The 15,623-nt window shown below is 37.6% G+C and overlaps 1 protein-coding gene and 1 non-coding gene across 2 annotated transcripts; one reads left to right on the top strand and one right to left on the bottom strand.

The window, feature by feature from the left end:
- Positions 1-561: 561 nt before the first annotated feature.
- On the bottom strand, positions 562-668 carry LOC118480723. Its single transcript, XR_004863701.1, has one exon. It is a non-coding gene; the product is annotated as a small nucleolar RNA R71 (small nucleolar RNA).
- An 11,188-nt stretch (positions 669-11,856) lies between these two features.
- LOC110868417 lies at positions 11,857-14,999 on the top strand. The gene is made up of 3 exons (XM_022117574.2): positions 11,857-12,400; positions 13,113-13,548; positions 14,366-14,999. Exons 2-3 carry the CDS (start codon positions 13,129-13,131, stop codon positions 14,804-14,806), a joined length of 861 nt encoding a protein of 286 aa, XP_021973266.1. The 5' UTR covers positions 11,857-12,400; positions 13,113-13,128; the 3' UTR covers positions 14,807-14,999.
- Positions 15,000-15,623: the final 624 nt, after the last annotated feature.

The raw sequence follows: 15,623 nt of genomic DNA, 5'->3' as shown, positions 1-15,623 counted from the left end.
CCTTCTGACCAACATTCTTTTCTGTTTTTATTGCAGGACTTGGAACCCGACGCCAACCTCACGTAGTGTATGAACTCCAGTTCCAATAAAGACATAAAAGAACCATTAGAAGAACCCGAACGCTTTCTCAGAAAAAGGTTAAAAGCCAAAAACCAAGAGAAGGTTTCGGGTGATCCACCTCCAATGGCGGACCAACGTACCCTTATGGATTATCTACGGCCCACCGTAGGTAATCTAGGCGCCGCTATCAATGCTCCGAATGTCGAAGCCAATAACTTCGAGCTTCGACCGCATTTGATACAAATGCTCCAAAACTCCGCAACCTTCCACGGGCTTGCGGACGAGGATCCCCATCTACATATAACTAATTTCTTAGAAATATGTGATACCTTTCGGATCAATGGAGCATCAAACGACGCCATCCGCCTCCGTATGTTTCCATTCTCACTAAAAGACCGAGCGAAAGCTTGGCTCAACGCCCTCCCAGCGGGTTCGGTAAACACCTGGGATGAACTAGCCCAAAAATTTCTATATAAGTATTTCCCTCCTGCTAAAACTGCTAAATTAATGACTGAAATTAATACATACTCACAAGAGGACGGGGAATCCTTATATGAAACTTGGGAAAGGTTCAAGGAGCTATTACGCAAGTGTCCCCATCACGGCCTCGCAATATGGCAACAAGTATCCACTTTCTACAATGGATTGTTGCCACACACTAGGCAGACACTTGATTCTAGCTCCGGGGGACTTTTAGGTAACCGACGCCCACATGAAATATATAATCAGATTGAGGAAATTGCTCAAACCAATTTTCAATGGCACACCCCCCGGGGAAATAAGTCTATCGCCCTGGGCGCCCATAAGGTCGACGAAAGCACTTCTTTACAAGCCCAAATCGAGGCCCTTTCTTCAAAAATAAAAAAAATTAGAAATGACAAAAACCGTCTCGGTTATGGCTTGTGAAGGGTGTGGTGGGTCACATGAAAATTGGAGTTGCATGAAAGAAACGGACAATCAACAAGAAATGGTAAACTACATTGATAATAGACCTAGGCCGTCAGGTCCTCCAACGGGAACTTACAACCAAGGATGGCGAAACCACCCAAACCTTGGTTGGAGGGAACCCGGCAATAGTAGTAACCAACAAACCCAACGAACAAACTTTCAGCAATCAAGAAATGAGTCACAAAATTTCACTCAACAACAAGGTGGACGAGAAAGGCTCGAATATACTTTATCTCGCCTCGTCTCTGACACTGATAAGAAAAACTCGGAAAGATTTCTACAATTAGAGTCTAATTTTAGGAATCAACAAGCTAGCATTCAAAACATAGAAAAACAAATAAATCAAATAGCTCAAAACTTTTCCGAGAGACCGCAAGGCGCATTACCTAGCAATACCGAAACAAACCCAAAGGTGCAAGTTCACCTCATCACACTACGAAACCGCACCGTAGGGCCTGCAGAAGTACCGCCACCTACGGAAGAAACGATGCCAACACCTCTGCAGGAAAAGAACTCTCCTCCATCACCAGAGCCTACCAAGGCTCCTCGAGTTCCGTACCCCGGTAGGTTAATTCGTCAAAAGACCAATGAGCAATTCGCAAAATTCGAAAGTCTGTTAAAACAGTTGCATGTCAATATTCCTTTTATCGAAGTCCTAACCCAAATGCCCAAATACTCTAAATTTATGAGGGACTTCCTTACCCATAAAAAGAAAATTGAAAATTTGCAATTAGTTAATTTAGGCGAAGAATGCTCTGCCCTCGTACTCAATAAACTACCCCAAAAGAAAATCGATCCCGGAAGTTTCACGATTCCATGCTCAATAGGGGAATCACCCGTTCGCAATGCCTTGGCCGACCTAGGAGCTAGCATTAACCTCATGCCCTCATCAATGTTCAAAAGGCTTGGCTTGGGAACCACGAGCCCTACAAAAATAAGCATACAACTCGCTGATCGATCCGTCAAGTTCCCACAAGGTGTCATCGAGAATGTCTTGGTAAGGGTAAGCAGATTCGTTTATCCAGTTGACTTTGTCATACTCGATATGGAGGAAGACACCGAGGTCCCCCTTATACTAGGGAGACCCTTCCTTGCCACGGCACAAGCAGTGGTAGACATGAATGACGGGATACTCACTTTGAGGTATGGGGATGATGAGGTGAAGTTCGGAGTTGGGAAGAGAATAGAGGACGACGACCCAGTCAATTACATGAAGGTTATTGATTCGAGCCTGGATGCCGCTCTCCGACGGTGTAACATGGGAAGCCAGGCATCCCACTCAGAAGATATATAACCTCGACTCGGGTCTAGCCAAGGACCCTTATAAACGTGGCGCACCACGGAGGCATTCCGCGGAACTATCCTTAGTTTAGTTTAATCTTTTAGTTTTTGCAGAATAAAACACACTCATGGTGGTAATGGATGAAAAAGGGAACGAGAAAAATGGAACCATGCAAGAAGAACAGAGCAACCCGACAAAAATCTCCATCACAGAAGGCTCAACACGGGCAGTGCCCAACCAACACGGCCCCGTGCTGAGCCCCCTGCAGAAAATCACCCAGTTCAGGTAACTGGACACGGGCCGTGTTCAGCGGACACGCCCCCGTGTCCAGGCTTCTGTTTCAATTCTCTAATTTTTGTTACTGGCACTTGACCACGGGGCCGTGCCCGGTCAACACGGGGCCGTGTCCAGGATGCCAGTAACACAAAACTTTGATTTTAAACCCACTTTTACACATTCTAATCAACCAAAAACTTTATTTTTGGACACATTGAGGACAATGTGTAATTTAAGTGTGGGGGGGATGCTAAAACCTTGAAATTTTGCAAAATCCTAAACACAAGCCTTACACAAAACTCTATTGGAACCGCTAAACACCCCAAATTTTTTTCAAAAACTTTTTCATTTTTTTTATTTACTTGTCTTAGTTTAAGTTGGGAATAACAAGTTCTAAAAATGTTATATTTTTACAAGTTTACAACCGATAGCGTCGTGATAAAAAAAAAGAACCAACATAAGAAAATTATGAAACGGCATAACAAGTCTAGTTAAAAATTTGATTATATATACTTGGTCACATTAAAAACCCATTCCCACAAAAATGAGTTTTGAGCCTTTATTGAGCACAAAAATATACATATTTAGATTAAATGCTCATTTTTCGTTTCTTGTGTGAATAGCCGCTTGGTTCTTACAAATCTAGAACTTGCCACGACAATACATTCCCGGTCCTTACCAACTTAAACCCAAGTAAGTAAATGATGGAGGCATTAGGACTAACCATTTTCTTTCAAAACCATTATTTTTCATTTTTTATCACCTACCCAAAAATCCCCCTAGATAGCCCCTTTGAGCCTAAACCTTTCATTTCATTACCCCAAAAACCCTTTTTACCCACCAAAAACCTTTTTATTTTTCACCCTTTATTTTAGTAACAAGCTCGGTTTTTGTAAACTCGCCTTTTCATGTGAAAAAAAAATAGTGATGAAGTCAAAAACAAACAAAAGCTATATAAAAGCTTGTTTGGAGAAATACTTCAAAAAAATAAAAAGTCACTAAAAACAAGGTATTTCACGAAAACCGACGCTTGTTACGATTTTCGCCCTTTTTACTAACCACTAACCAACCACCCACCTTTAACCCAAGCCTAACCCTTTACCCCAAAAAGTCCTCTTGATATTTACAAAGGTAAAAAGTTAAAAAGGAGGAGGATTGATTGCTTGGCAAGCCTATGGAAGGCGTAAGTTCCGTGCCGCTCTCGAGTGATTCACTAAAATATACACATTCGGCCGAGTGTTGAGTGATTTCCCGTGAGGTATGTGAACTTGTATATAAATGGAATTTTAATAAGGCATGCTATGCCCAAATAAGTAATTTATCTTATGAAACGTTCAAAATAAATCATAACGAATAGGATTGTAAATAAATAAAAATAAAACTTACAAAGACCTTGGATTCCCGACACTCTAGGACAAGCTAAAAACTTCTCTTCTACCTATTCCATTTTGGAGTGTAAGCCACATTTAAAGAGTTTTGCTTGAGGACAAGCAAAAGTTCAAGTGTGGGGGTATTTGATGTGTGTAAAATGCAACATATAAATCACATCAATTAAGGCATAAAACTAACCCTTTTTAAGTACTAATGTTGGAAAAAGAGTGTTTTTGTCTTCCTTTTGTATTTTCAGGATGAAATGAGCTCAAAATCACAAAAGAAGCAAAAAGACAACTAATTCTACCATAAATACAAGAAAAGGAACAAAAGTAGACTGCCCGGACCCTCAACGGCACCTCCCAAAGCAAAGGAGAAGAAACAGAGTCTGAACACGCCCCGTGTCCAGCGAACACGGGGGCGTGCCCAGGAAGCAGCAGAAAAGAAAAACCAGTAGAAGCTTCCATTGCCCACCACAGGGCCGTGTCCAGCGGGCACGGGGGCGTGGTGAAAGTACAGCAGGCGCATTAATTGTAATTCGCAATTACAATTAATGAAGAGAGAGAATGTCAGACGGGCACGGGGCCGTGTCCAGCCTTCTGTTCAGCCTATAAATAGAGAAGCTTGGCTTCATTCTCTCTCATCCCTTGGCACACCACCTCTCTCACACTTCATCCACCACCCACCACCACCATAACACCATCATCCACCACCATCATCCATTGTCCATCGTAGAGTGTGTGAGTCGTCTCGGGATCCAAGATTGATCGTAAGAGTTCTTGACAATCAAGGCCATGTTTGCCTAAGTCTCTTACATCACTTGGTGAAGACAAGTGTTTAGTATAATACTTTTTATTTTTAATCTTTTGCACTTTTTATTTGGTTTTGTATTAATGACTTTAATAACTAGTTACTTATGTTGAAGGTGATCTTTCCTTATCGTTTGTCCGTGGTGTCTTGGCATTATTTTACTGTCTATATAAAATAAAAGATTTTCACCATTCATATCTCCACGGTCTATATGGAGGTATGTTGGCTACCTGGTCGGGGGTTAAGGGAACGGTTTGGTAAGGGTCTTGCCCTTGTTCAGCGTTTAGAGGTCCTGCTTGGGACCTGGGTCAAATTTAGTAGGATCTCCTTCAATGCCCATAGGTATTGGATGGCGGGGATCCAAACTCTTTGACCCCCTCATAAGTTAACTACTATTAATACTATAACCCGGCTATTTAGGACTGTATCCTTGCTGACTCAGACTACTTAGCCGAGTGTAACGTCACCGCCAAAAGCGGGGCCTACCACAATTTGCATTAATAACTTAATTCATTATCTTTCAATAATCCGACCCTTTAGGATTGTATCCTTGCTGACTCAAACTACTGGGTTGAGGGTAACGTCGCCTTCAAAAGAGGGGCCTACTACAATAACTAAGATAATCTCTTAAACAAGTGCAAAAGTGCAAAAATAATCAAAGGTTATACTAATACACGTGTCGGATCCAAGTGATTCATCTTGTCTATCTGTTTTTATTTTATTTTTATTTTCAGCATTTAGTTAGTTTTTATTTTTCTTAGTTTAAAACATTTTTCTAACTTTTTGATTTGATTAGACGTTGAGGATAAACCGGTATTAAAAGCTCTTGTGTCCTTGGACGACCTCGGTTCGGTATCTTACCAACACTATACTACGTCCACGATGGGTGCACTTGCCCATATGTGTGTTTAGTGTTAGTGAATATCGTGTTTTATAAATTTAAAACTTGGCTAAAAGTGTAAAAAAGGGGCTTAAATACTCATCAAAAATATAACACACTTCACGCACATCACACTTAAAACGCTCGACACGCTGTTTACACTCTATTCAGTCCTGAGAAGACTTATGCTTCTGTTTTCATGCACAGGCTAACTCAACGCGCTCCCTTCAATCCAATCCAGCTTTTGTTTACTAGCTAAACACACACTGTGAGTATACTCGAACCCATTTTCGTTTAACGCACTTTTGGGTGTTACATACGTTCTATATCAAAACACAACACACAACGTAAACACTTTAAACGCTAACCGCACCCACATGCTATACGTGATTTGTTGAATGCTTGTTACTATGCTTACACAGTATTACACTAGACCGCCTCTAGCAACGATAGTACTATAGTTTGGACTCAACACATATTGTGACAGCGATTGCTAGGGATCACATTACTTTACTTCACGTGTTCGCTTCGGTGAACATGTGTCATGCATACTCTACAACGCAGTCTCGTGGTTAGGTTGTGTCATTGTTGATAGTTACATGCTTCGCCTGTTACGTGTTACATGCTGGTTATGCGTAAACACTTTTTATACTATTATTATGCAAACTTGTAAACTCACCTTTACTTTATGTATTGACTTTATTTTAACGTATGTGGCAGGTTGATGGATTTGTTTGCTGAAATCAAGATAGGCAGTCTAGAAACTCATCTAATAGAAATCTAGGTTGTCAGACTTGTTTTGTTTAAGAGATGTGACTCTGTGATAAATGTTTGTGGAATATTTATTTATTGGTATTGGACAATGAACCATTTAAATATTGTCATTTAGTAGTTGTTATGGATTTTCTTGAGCAATCTGGTTCGTCTAGTGTCGCGCTCCGATGTTTCCGCCATCGGTTAGGGTGTGACACGGCATGCGGTGGTTATGTCACTTCCGATGGCGGAGGGGTGGGTGGTGAAGTGGTGGTGGTGGCGTGGAGGTGGAGGTGGGATGAATAATGATCTGGATTTTTAGATCTAGGGTTATATGAGAGTAATTTGTGCTTGACCAAAATGCCTATCCATATGCTTTTTTATGTTTGTCATATGTCACTTTATTTATTATTGCTTTCTACACTTATAATCCAAAAGATACTTCTTTGATTTTAATATATCCATTGTTTTACTATTATTTGTTATTAAATTGGAGGCTACAAAGATCGAGCTAATGATGAGATTTGATTGAGTTAAATATGACAAAATTTAACCTAAATATTGTTTGATGGTTTGACTTTGAAGTGAATTCATATTTCTGAAACCAAAAACTTAATTTGTTTCTTGACCGAATACAAACCGAAAACCAAATATATAATTTATAGTTTGATTCGGTTTAATGAATTTGAGACCAAATTATAAACACCCCTAGTTAAGATAGTTATAGCTTCTGATCTCACCACGTGTTTGGAAGTTTTCTTGGCTTATCTAACTAATATTAATTTGTTACAACCCACATGTAATTTTAGGTCATGAATACGATCTGTAACGCAAAAGGAAATCTAAGAAGGTAGCAAATACTTTTTTTCTTTTAGTAAATTACCAAAATTGTCCCTGAGGTTTGGGTATATTTGTCATTTTCATCGAAAACAATTTTTTTTTGTATTACATAGTCCTTCATTTTTGAGATTTTTTTTGTCATTTTCATCCAAACGTCTGATTTTTTTTTTTTAATTTTTTTTGGCCAAAATCGTCCCTGAGATTTGAGATTTTTTGTCACTTTCATCCAAATGTTTGATAGAAAAAATAAAGCAAATTAGATGTTTGGATGAAAATGACATATTTTCAAAAGACTAAACGCAGGTCAACAAGTACGGAATAGGCTGGAGCTGCTTGGTAATTGAATATTGGAATTTGCGACTCCACGCAAAGCCTAGTAGTCTAAAAATTTATTTTATAAATTTCTGATCCGCACGTGGATAGTTTAATACACTTTCCGTCTGTATATTTATTTTGAACTTTCGGATACTTGTACTTTGTAATAATTATTTTTAATCCCAAGACTTCTGTTGTGCTAAATGTGAATATCTATATCAATCGTCATGCATAAACCCTAAGTCTGGGCCCACCGAGAAATCAGGGTGTGACAAGAACCCACAACCAAAACTGGCTTATCATACCCGATAGAACACCTGGACCCATAGCCAAAACCGGTTCATGGTAAAGGCAAATGTGAATATCTAGAGAACTAACTTTTTTTTTTTAAATTCTTGAACGACACCTAAATCTTTAGAGCATATTTTAGGTTGATGGATCATCAGAAAATTTGAAAAAACTCTACCTAACCATCTATGCAGTTAATGTGGTATAAAAACGGATATTGGTCAAGGACCGATATTTAAGATATAGGTTATCTCGGTGAGATATCGGTGGGATATCGATAATTTTAATATCATGCATAATTTATATATAAAACAATTTAACACTAACAATTCAGTGGTATATCGGTGATGTATATGTTATATCGGTCAAGTATCGGTGATATCTCTCGGTTATATCCATCAAATATCGATGATATATCGGTCAATATTGCCGATAATATCGGTATCGATATTCTGACCGATATTTAACATCGGTATTTTACATGGGGACCGATAAGCGATATATCACTGATATTAACTACATAGCTAACCATTACGAAACCTTTAACTTTAAACCCTAATCCCAAAACCCTAAGAAATAAACCTTAAACCCCCAAAACATTATACCCTACAAGTTAAACCATAAACTCCAAAAGCTAAACCCCAAAGACGAACACCTAAAAGCTATTAAGTATTAACTAAATACTAAAGGCTTGTTGTCGTCGCTATTAACGTCACTGCTAATGTTGCTAATTCGTGTGAGGCACATTGATTAAAATGTGGCCCAAGAGTGTAGATCTCTCCTTCCTCTTTTTCTCCTTCTAAAATAAACACACCATTATTGCTCTTATTTTTTGTAGTGAAAGTTACACCCGACATGATGCGGTGGTTAGGTGTCTTTTCTCTAATCCTTCTATCCTCTATGTGTTGGGTTCAAATAAAGCAAGGTGCAGGTTTCCCGTTTAGAAAAACAACATTAAAGTGCATAACCGAACGTTCATGAACTGTTTGTGAACTTGTTCGGCGGGAAGTTCGTTTATGTTCGTTTGTTTAATAAACGAACGAACGCGAACAAAAAATTTTGTTCGTTTAATTAAATGAATGAGCATGAACACACCTCGTGTTCGTTCATTAATGTTCGTGAACGTTCGTTTATGTTCATTCATTTTTGTTCGTGAACGTTCGTTTATGTTCGTGAGCGTTTGTTTAAATTTTAGTAAATACATAAATAGTTATATTTATATGAGTATTAGCTTTTCTAACTACTTATATAAATATAACTAATTAGTAGTTAAGTTTTCTAGTAAAAAATGAAATTTAAACTTTTTCTTAGATTGTAACTGATCACTTACTTAATATTTATATAAAAACCTACTTAATTTTAGCATCTATGAACACAAATTTAGATGTGTTTTCGGATAAACTGTAATATATTAGACTTGTCTGTTTGTGTTCACTAATGTTACATTCTGGTTGTTTATATTTGTTCAATCACGTTCATTTGTGTTCGTTTATGTTTGTTCAATCATGTTAATTTATGTTTGTTTATGTTCGTTTGTATTCGTTTATGTTCGTTCTTTTAGACTTTAAACGAACGAACATAAACGAACACGAACATGCCCGATTTCTTAATGAACAAACACAAACAAAAAAATGTGTTCGATTACATGTTCGTGTTCGGTTAAAGTTAAATGAACGAACACGAACATGCCTATGTTCGTGTTCGTTCAGTTCGTTTACAGGCCTACATACCCGACTCGGCCCGGCCCATAGACTTGTCAACAAGCCCACTCCAATCCTATTGTCTAAAGACAAGCGTTGACCAAAACATTTCATTCCGATAAATCATCCGAGTTATCCATTCACCTTATATACTACACTACACAATTATTCACAGTTAATCCTAATTTCTCGCACTTTCAAATCATGTTCTTCAATTCTGATCATCGAATCTGGATCCTCTAATTCATGTAATCTCCAACAGTTAAATCATGTATCATTTGCCCCATTGAATTCACATGAATCCAATACAATTAATGATCGAATTCTGTTAGGGTTTGGTTGTTGATTTTGTTAAATTAGGGCTTTGAATTGCATCAAACAATGCCTTCGGTGCTTTCGATCAAATTTGTTAATATTGTTCCTCCTTTAGCTACCGTTTTTATGTCGGTCGTTCGTATTCTCATCCGCATCGCCTGAAACGTCATCTTGAGAAAGGTGTTCGTCGTGGTAATCTTAGTATTTATAATAGTTAATTTGGAATAGATGTTTTATTATTTATAGTAGTTAAGTTCTCTAAACGTCTCAAGCTTGGAGTGACGACGAGGGGTACGCAATTGGGAATAGCTTTTGTACATGTTAGGACCCAAGACTTACGAGGGGAGGGTACAAGTAATGATTTTGGGACTGGTTTTTGGTTTTGTGTTAAGGAGAGGTTTGGCGAGGAAATGGGTTTTGAAAACGACCGTACAAGTGATGAACACAAAGATCATAAGCATAGTCCAACCGATAGGAAGATTTCACGAAATTTACTGCCGATAAATAGATGAGTTGGAAGATGCAAATGACGATGAGCTTGTTGTTGAAGAATCAATGGCCGAGTATGAACGAGTTAATGAAAAATCATTTACCAAGCTTGAAATTTGGAAGCTTATAATGGATGTTTAGTTGTAACTAGTATTGGTATTTTAGTGTTAGAATTCTAGCATTAATATTTATGTGTAATGTTAACTATGTTTAATAACGCCCCGCTTGCGGTGTGCGCATATAATGTACATATGTGTGGACCCTCGGAGGGCAAAAGTGAAATTGCACTAATTTTAACGTTATTTTACTAATTTCATGAAAATAACGTTAAAAGCGATAAACGGTTAATCACGCATCACGTGGTGGCGTTAATAGTCGAAAGATAAGGGGTGCATGTACTAATCGACCTTAATCCCGATTGTTGCTGAGTGTTTTGTGCCTTATGTCCAAGGCTTGATGCAAAACTACTCTCGAGTCGAGGGTCTCACTGGAAGTAGCCTCTCTATTCCTACGAGGTAGGGGTAAAGCTGTTTACATCTTACTCTTCTCAGACTTTACCTTTGCTTTGCTATTGGTGGGATTTACATGTTAACTATGTTTAATATAAATGATATGCTATTAAAATTTAACATTAAACAATAATTATTAAACATTAAAACATTAAACACTAAACATTACATCCTAAGCTTAAACATTAAAACATAACAATAGACTTAAACAAGTAACACATAAAATGGAACTTATACACTTCAACGCTAGTACACTACTACAATACTTTTGGCTGGCAGATCGAGACGATTCCCCTTCTTTTTAGTTTTTTCGCCGGGCAATGTTTAACCATATGTTTTTTGAAAGTTGAGTTTGTCACAACTTTCAAGAACTTCTCATAATACTTGCACCGAGCCATCTCTGTGTTGTCTGACATTAGACATAAGTCGTAGTAGGACCAAACCTCGGCGTTTCGTTTGGTTGCAAACACCAAAACAACATCTTTGTTACTTGCCATCATTGGTGATACAAAAAATTTGAGCCATTTTATATTTTAGACGGTGTTTGAGAGTTAGAGAAGTGGTGTGGTTAAAAATAAACATTCAAGACATATTTATACTAGTTTATAGTGTTAAAATGGTAAATAACCGGTTCTAAACAACTATATTACCATTAGGAACCATTTTTCAACAGTAATATTTCAAATTTCCACCCATACCCGGTTTTGGGTATACCCGTACACAAACCGATACCAGTGAGTTTTATCCTAATATTCAATATCCGGATCCGGTTCCTAAAAAACCCGGATATGGTTGTACACTTGTACCTGATATGGCCATATCCGGTTCCGGGTACGGCCCAAAACCCAATTTGTGCACCCCTAGGTGTAGGTTTCCCATTAAAAACAAAACTAAAGTACATACCCGACCCGGCTCATAGGCTTATCAACAGACAACAGGCAGGCCCAGTCCAATTCTATTGTCCAAAGACAAGCGTTGACCAAAGCATTTCAATTCCGATAAATCATCCGAGTTATCCATTCACCTTTTATATGTACTAGCACTCCACAATTATTCTCAGCTAACCCTAATTTCTCGCACTTTCAAATCATGTTCTTCAATTCCGATCATCGAATCTGGATCCTCAAATTCATGTAATCTCCATCATTTGCCCCATTGAATTCACACAAATCCGATACAATTAACGATCGAATCGTTCTGTTAGGGTTCGGTTGTTGATTTCGTTAAATTAGGCTTTCAATCGCATCGAACAATGCCTTCGGTGCTCTCGATCGAATTTGTTAATATTATTCCTCCTTTAGCTACCGTTTTTTATGTCGGTCGTTCGTATTCTCATCGTCTGAAACGTCATCTTGAGAAAGGTGATCGTCGTGGTAATCTTAGTTAACAATCGGTTTAATATTCTGTATTTTTAAGCTCCCTAATTAGTATCTATAATAGTTAATTCGGATTATCTGGTTCTATATCTGTTAATTTTTATCATCGTTTTCATCATCATCGCGTTAAGAAATAGGAGATTTGAAGTTTGGTCAACGCAGATCTGATTCTAATCTTGCTGGAAAAGGTATATCTTTTTTTTAATTTTTTTATTTGGATGTGAATATGATTTTGTTTATGTATATATAAGTGGATTTGTGCATTTAATTGGAGGATCTTGTGTGGTGTAAATGTTGGATTACTTGATAGATTTCTAGTAAATGATTGTGATTAAATAGAACAACATTTTTGGTAATTTCGAATTTTCTGATCTATTGGATATTTTAAGTGCACATGAGATTATTTTGTTTCAGGAATAAGAATAATAAACGAACAACTCGATATCTGATAGGCTTGCCCTAGTGTTTGGATCATAACCTAGGCGTTATTTCTTTGAATCACGGTTTGTGTTCAGCGGTGATTCACCAGGCGCGTCAAAGGGAGAACGCCACAAAACTTGCTAATCCACAGTGTGGTGGCTGGGCATGGCTTGAATTGTTGATGACCATTGGCCAATCAATCATCAATCTTTTAATCCACTATCCATAGAATACGTCATTGCTTTAACTTCAGATAAGATATCGGTAGCACGTTATTATGGTTTTTGTTCTTCCAAGCCTTCCATACATGGTCTATGATTTTACATCTGCTTGTGATTGTTTACTTTTCAAATCCTAGTGTAGATTGTTTTTATATGTGAACCTCAAATTAAATATACAGTAGATTCTTGTTTTAATATAGGTTTCTTGTAACGTTTTGGCATTCGGAGTGTTTTAACGTTTTGTGTAAACCCATTGCAGCTCTTGATTAATACCAATGGATGTTTGCTCTGAAATTGGATTGTCAGCCACTGATAAGAATAATGATCATAACCGGTCATGCATGAATGGTACGAATACATTTGAATCTACTCTTGGAGTTCTAAAAGCTCGTTCCGTAGATGAACTCAGTGCTGATGTGACCGAGCTTCTTAACATTCAAGATACTAAAGAAGATGATTTGACCTCCTCAACATCCCATAAAAATTCTGAGTTTGAGGAAAAGGATTCGTGTGATGAGTTTCTTTTGAACAAAACAACGATTCAAACCCCTGAAAAGTGCCTTCACAAACATGCTACATTTCCGTCTTCAAGTAAAACCTTATCTCTTCAAGATGGCATCGCAAGTGAGCTATCAACACATGGTGACAACATTAAATTTAATGCTCCATCTGGCTTACGTTCCCTATCTTTGCCTGTAAGTACTCATATTGCTATGATCTTTTGGCTCACAATATTGCAATTTTCCTTTGTACTAACATGTGGGATTATACTAGAGGCAGCAATTTCTACCTATTTGCTTATGAACATGTCGGTTTGCGTTACGTTTTATCTCTAGTTTGGCAATTGGGTAAATTAAAGAAACAAATAAGGAAATGCTTTATATAAATACTAGATTTTTATGTGATACTATCTAACACACGTGTCATTATAGTATATGTGTGTGTGTATATATATAGGATCAAGATCAAGAGAAAACCCTCTTGAGTTATGAGAACTTAGAGAACTCCGACTTCCCGTGCGAGTTTTGCCCCAATTTTTTTACACAAACATAGATTAAAATGTTAGAAACACATCTGTAAAAAAATCGAAGTGGCGTTTTCAGTTTTTTATGCTGCTGTGAAAAGCTGCTGACGTTAGCATGAATCGGCATTTACACAACCTGTAAGCATTTTTTATGGATGGTGTAAATCAACAAACTTTTTTTTTTTTGGAAAAGTAGATTTTTTTTTTAAAGATTTTTGGTAAATTTTTTTTGAAAAACCTTTTGTAAAGGCGAGTTCTATAAGTGCTCACAACTTGTAGGAGTTTTCATTTTACATAACCCTATATATTAGAATTATTTGGCAAAAGTGTATCGGGTCAACACAACACTACCCATCTTAGATCTTTTCCTACCTTTATGATAAATTCTCATGAATCCCTTACCCAACCCGCTTATTTTGATACTTCGAGATTTTGTGCTTGCAATGTTACAGTAAACTCTTGCTTAAACCTCTTGTATTTCCTCACAGACCCATCTGAAGCCTATATCAGCAATGAAAGGCAGCCGTGAGAAACATGGAGTTGCTCCACCCGTAAAGTTAACCGTGAAGTGGGCCCCAGACGTGTACGATCCAATTCCTACTTCAGTGTCACATGTCGTAACAAACAACAGGTCGTCTTCAAAGCACAGCAAGAAGAATTCAAAGAACAAGCAAAAGCACGGGAGCAAATCATCACGTGGAAGCAAAAGTAAAGACAAAAAGCAAGTTAGAAAACGCGGTGGAAGCTCTTCTTCAGGCGTGGGCTATAAGTTGGAACATGAAGAACAGCTGGTTGATTTTCTTGAACCCGAGCCTCAGTCAGGTAGCATTGATTATCATGTTGGGAATCCGGACCGGTTATGTGGAAGTAGCTTTATGAAGAGGTATGGAGCGAGTTTACATCTGTCGTCGGTTGCTGAAGCTACCTAGCTTTTCGGGTCGTTACAACGGTTTGTGTTACTTGTTTGTAAATAAATAATAAGGTTGCAGTTTTGTTGGTTAGTGTTAAAACTCAAAAATCTTGGTATGAGTTTGGTTACTTTGGTATGTGTAGATATTGTGTCTGATGTTCTACATGCTTCTTTTGCTGAAATGGAATGCTTTATAAGTGTGGTTGATTCGACTCTTAAACTATTTTCATCGACCAGAAAGATGGATCCTAGCTATAATAAACCATAATCAAGATGTTATAAACTTATAATGGTATCAAATTCAAAAGGAAGAAGTTGATATTATATTGAAACTTATGTTGTGTGCATAGATTTTGATTTTTATCTGTTTTAAGTGTTTAAAATTTGGTGTTTCTTAGTTTTCTTAGATTTTGACTAAAAATAGTTCTGAGTTTTCTAAGATCTTAGATTTTGACTAAAATTTTATAGTTCTGAGTTTTCTAAGATCTTGTAATGTTTTTGGTTTAAGCTCGAATGGTTTAAGATCTTGCAGCGGCCTTGGTTTTAGTATCGATAACACCTTGGTTTTAGTACCGAAGACACATAGTCTGTTAGATCTCCTTATCTGTCTTGCACGTGAGGGTATAATTATTCTTTGAGCTCGCTGTTTATTTGGTTGCCTTATCAAGTCGAAGAAACTTCCATTCATGACCCCCCTAATTGTTATATTTTGTTTTTCATCCTTCATCGTCTTCTTCATTTTGCGTAAGAATACCATACAATCATTTCCATTGTAATTGATCTTATACAACGACATACTCGGTAGGATCCCACTCATAGCTTGTAATTGAACCTAT

Source organism: Helianthus annuus, chromosome 7 (assembly GCF_002127325.2).
Source record: "Helianthus annuus cultivar XRQ/B chromosome 7, HanXRQr2.0-SUNRISE, whole genome shotgun sequence".
NCBI lineage: Eukaryota > Viridiplantae > Streptophyta > Magnoliopsida > Asterales > Asteraceae > Helianthus > Helianthus annuus.
The sequence above is the reverse complement of the archived record's forward strand: the minus strand, read 5'-3'. Positions and strand labels throughout refer to the sequence as shown.

Excerpts from the sequence above, each read along its gene's own strand:
- LOC110868417 (XM_022117574.2), top strand. The coding sequence starts at position 13,129 with ATGGATGTTTGCTCTGAAATTGGATTGTCAGCCACTGATAAGAATAAT. Across the intron at positions 13,549-14,365 it reads TACGTTCCCTATCTTTGCCT|ACCCATCTGAAGCCTATATC; the intron begins GTAAGTACTCAT and ends ATTTCCTCACAG.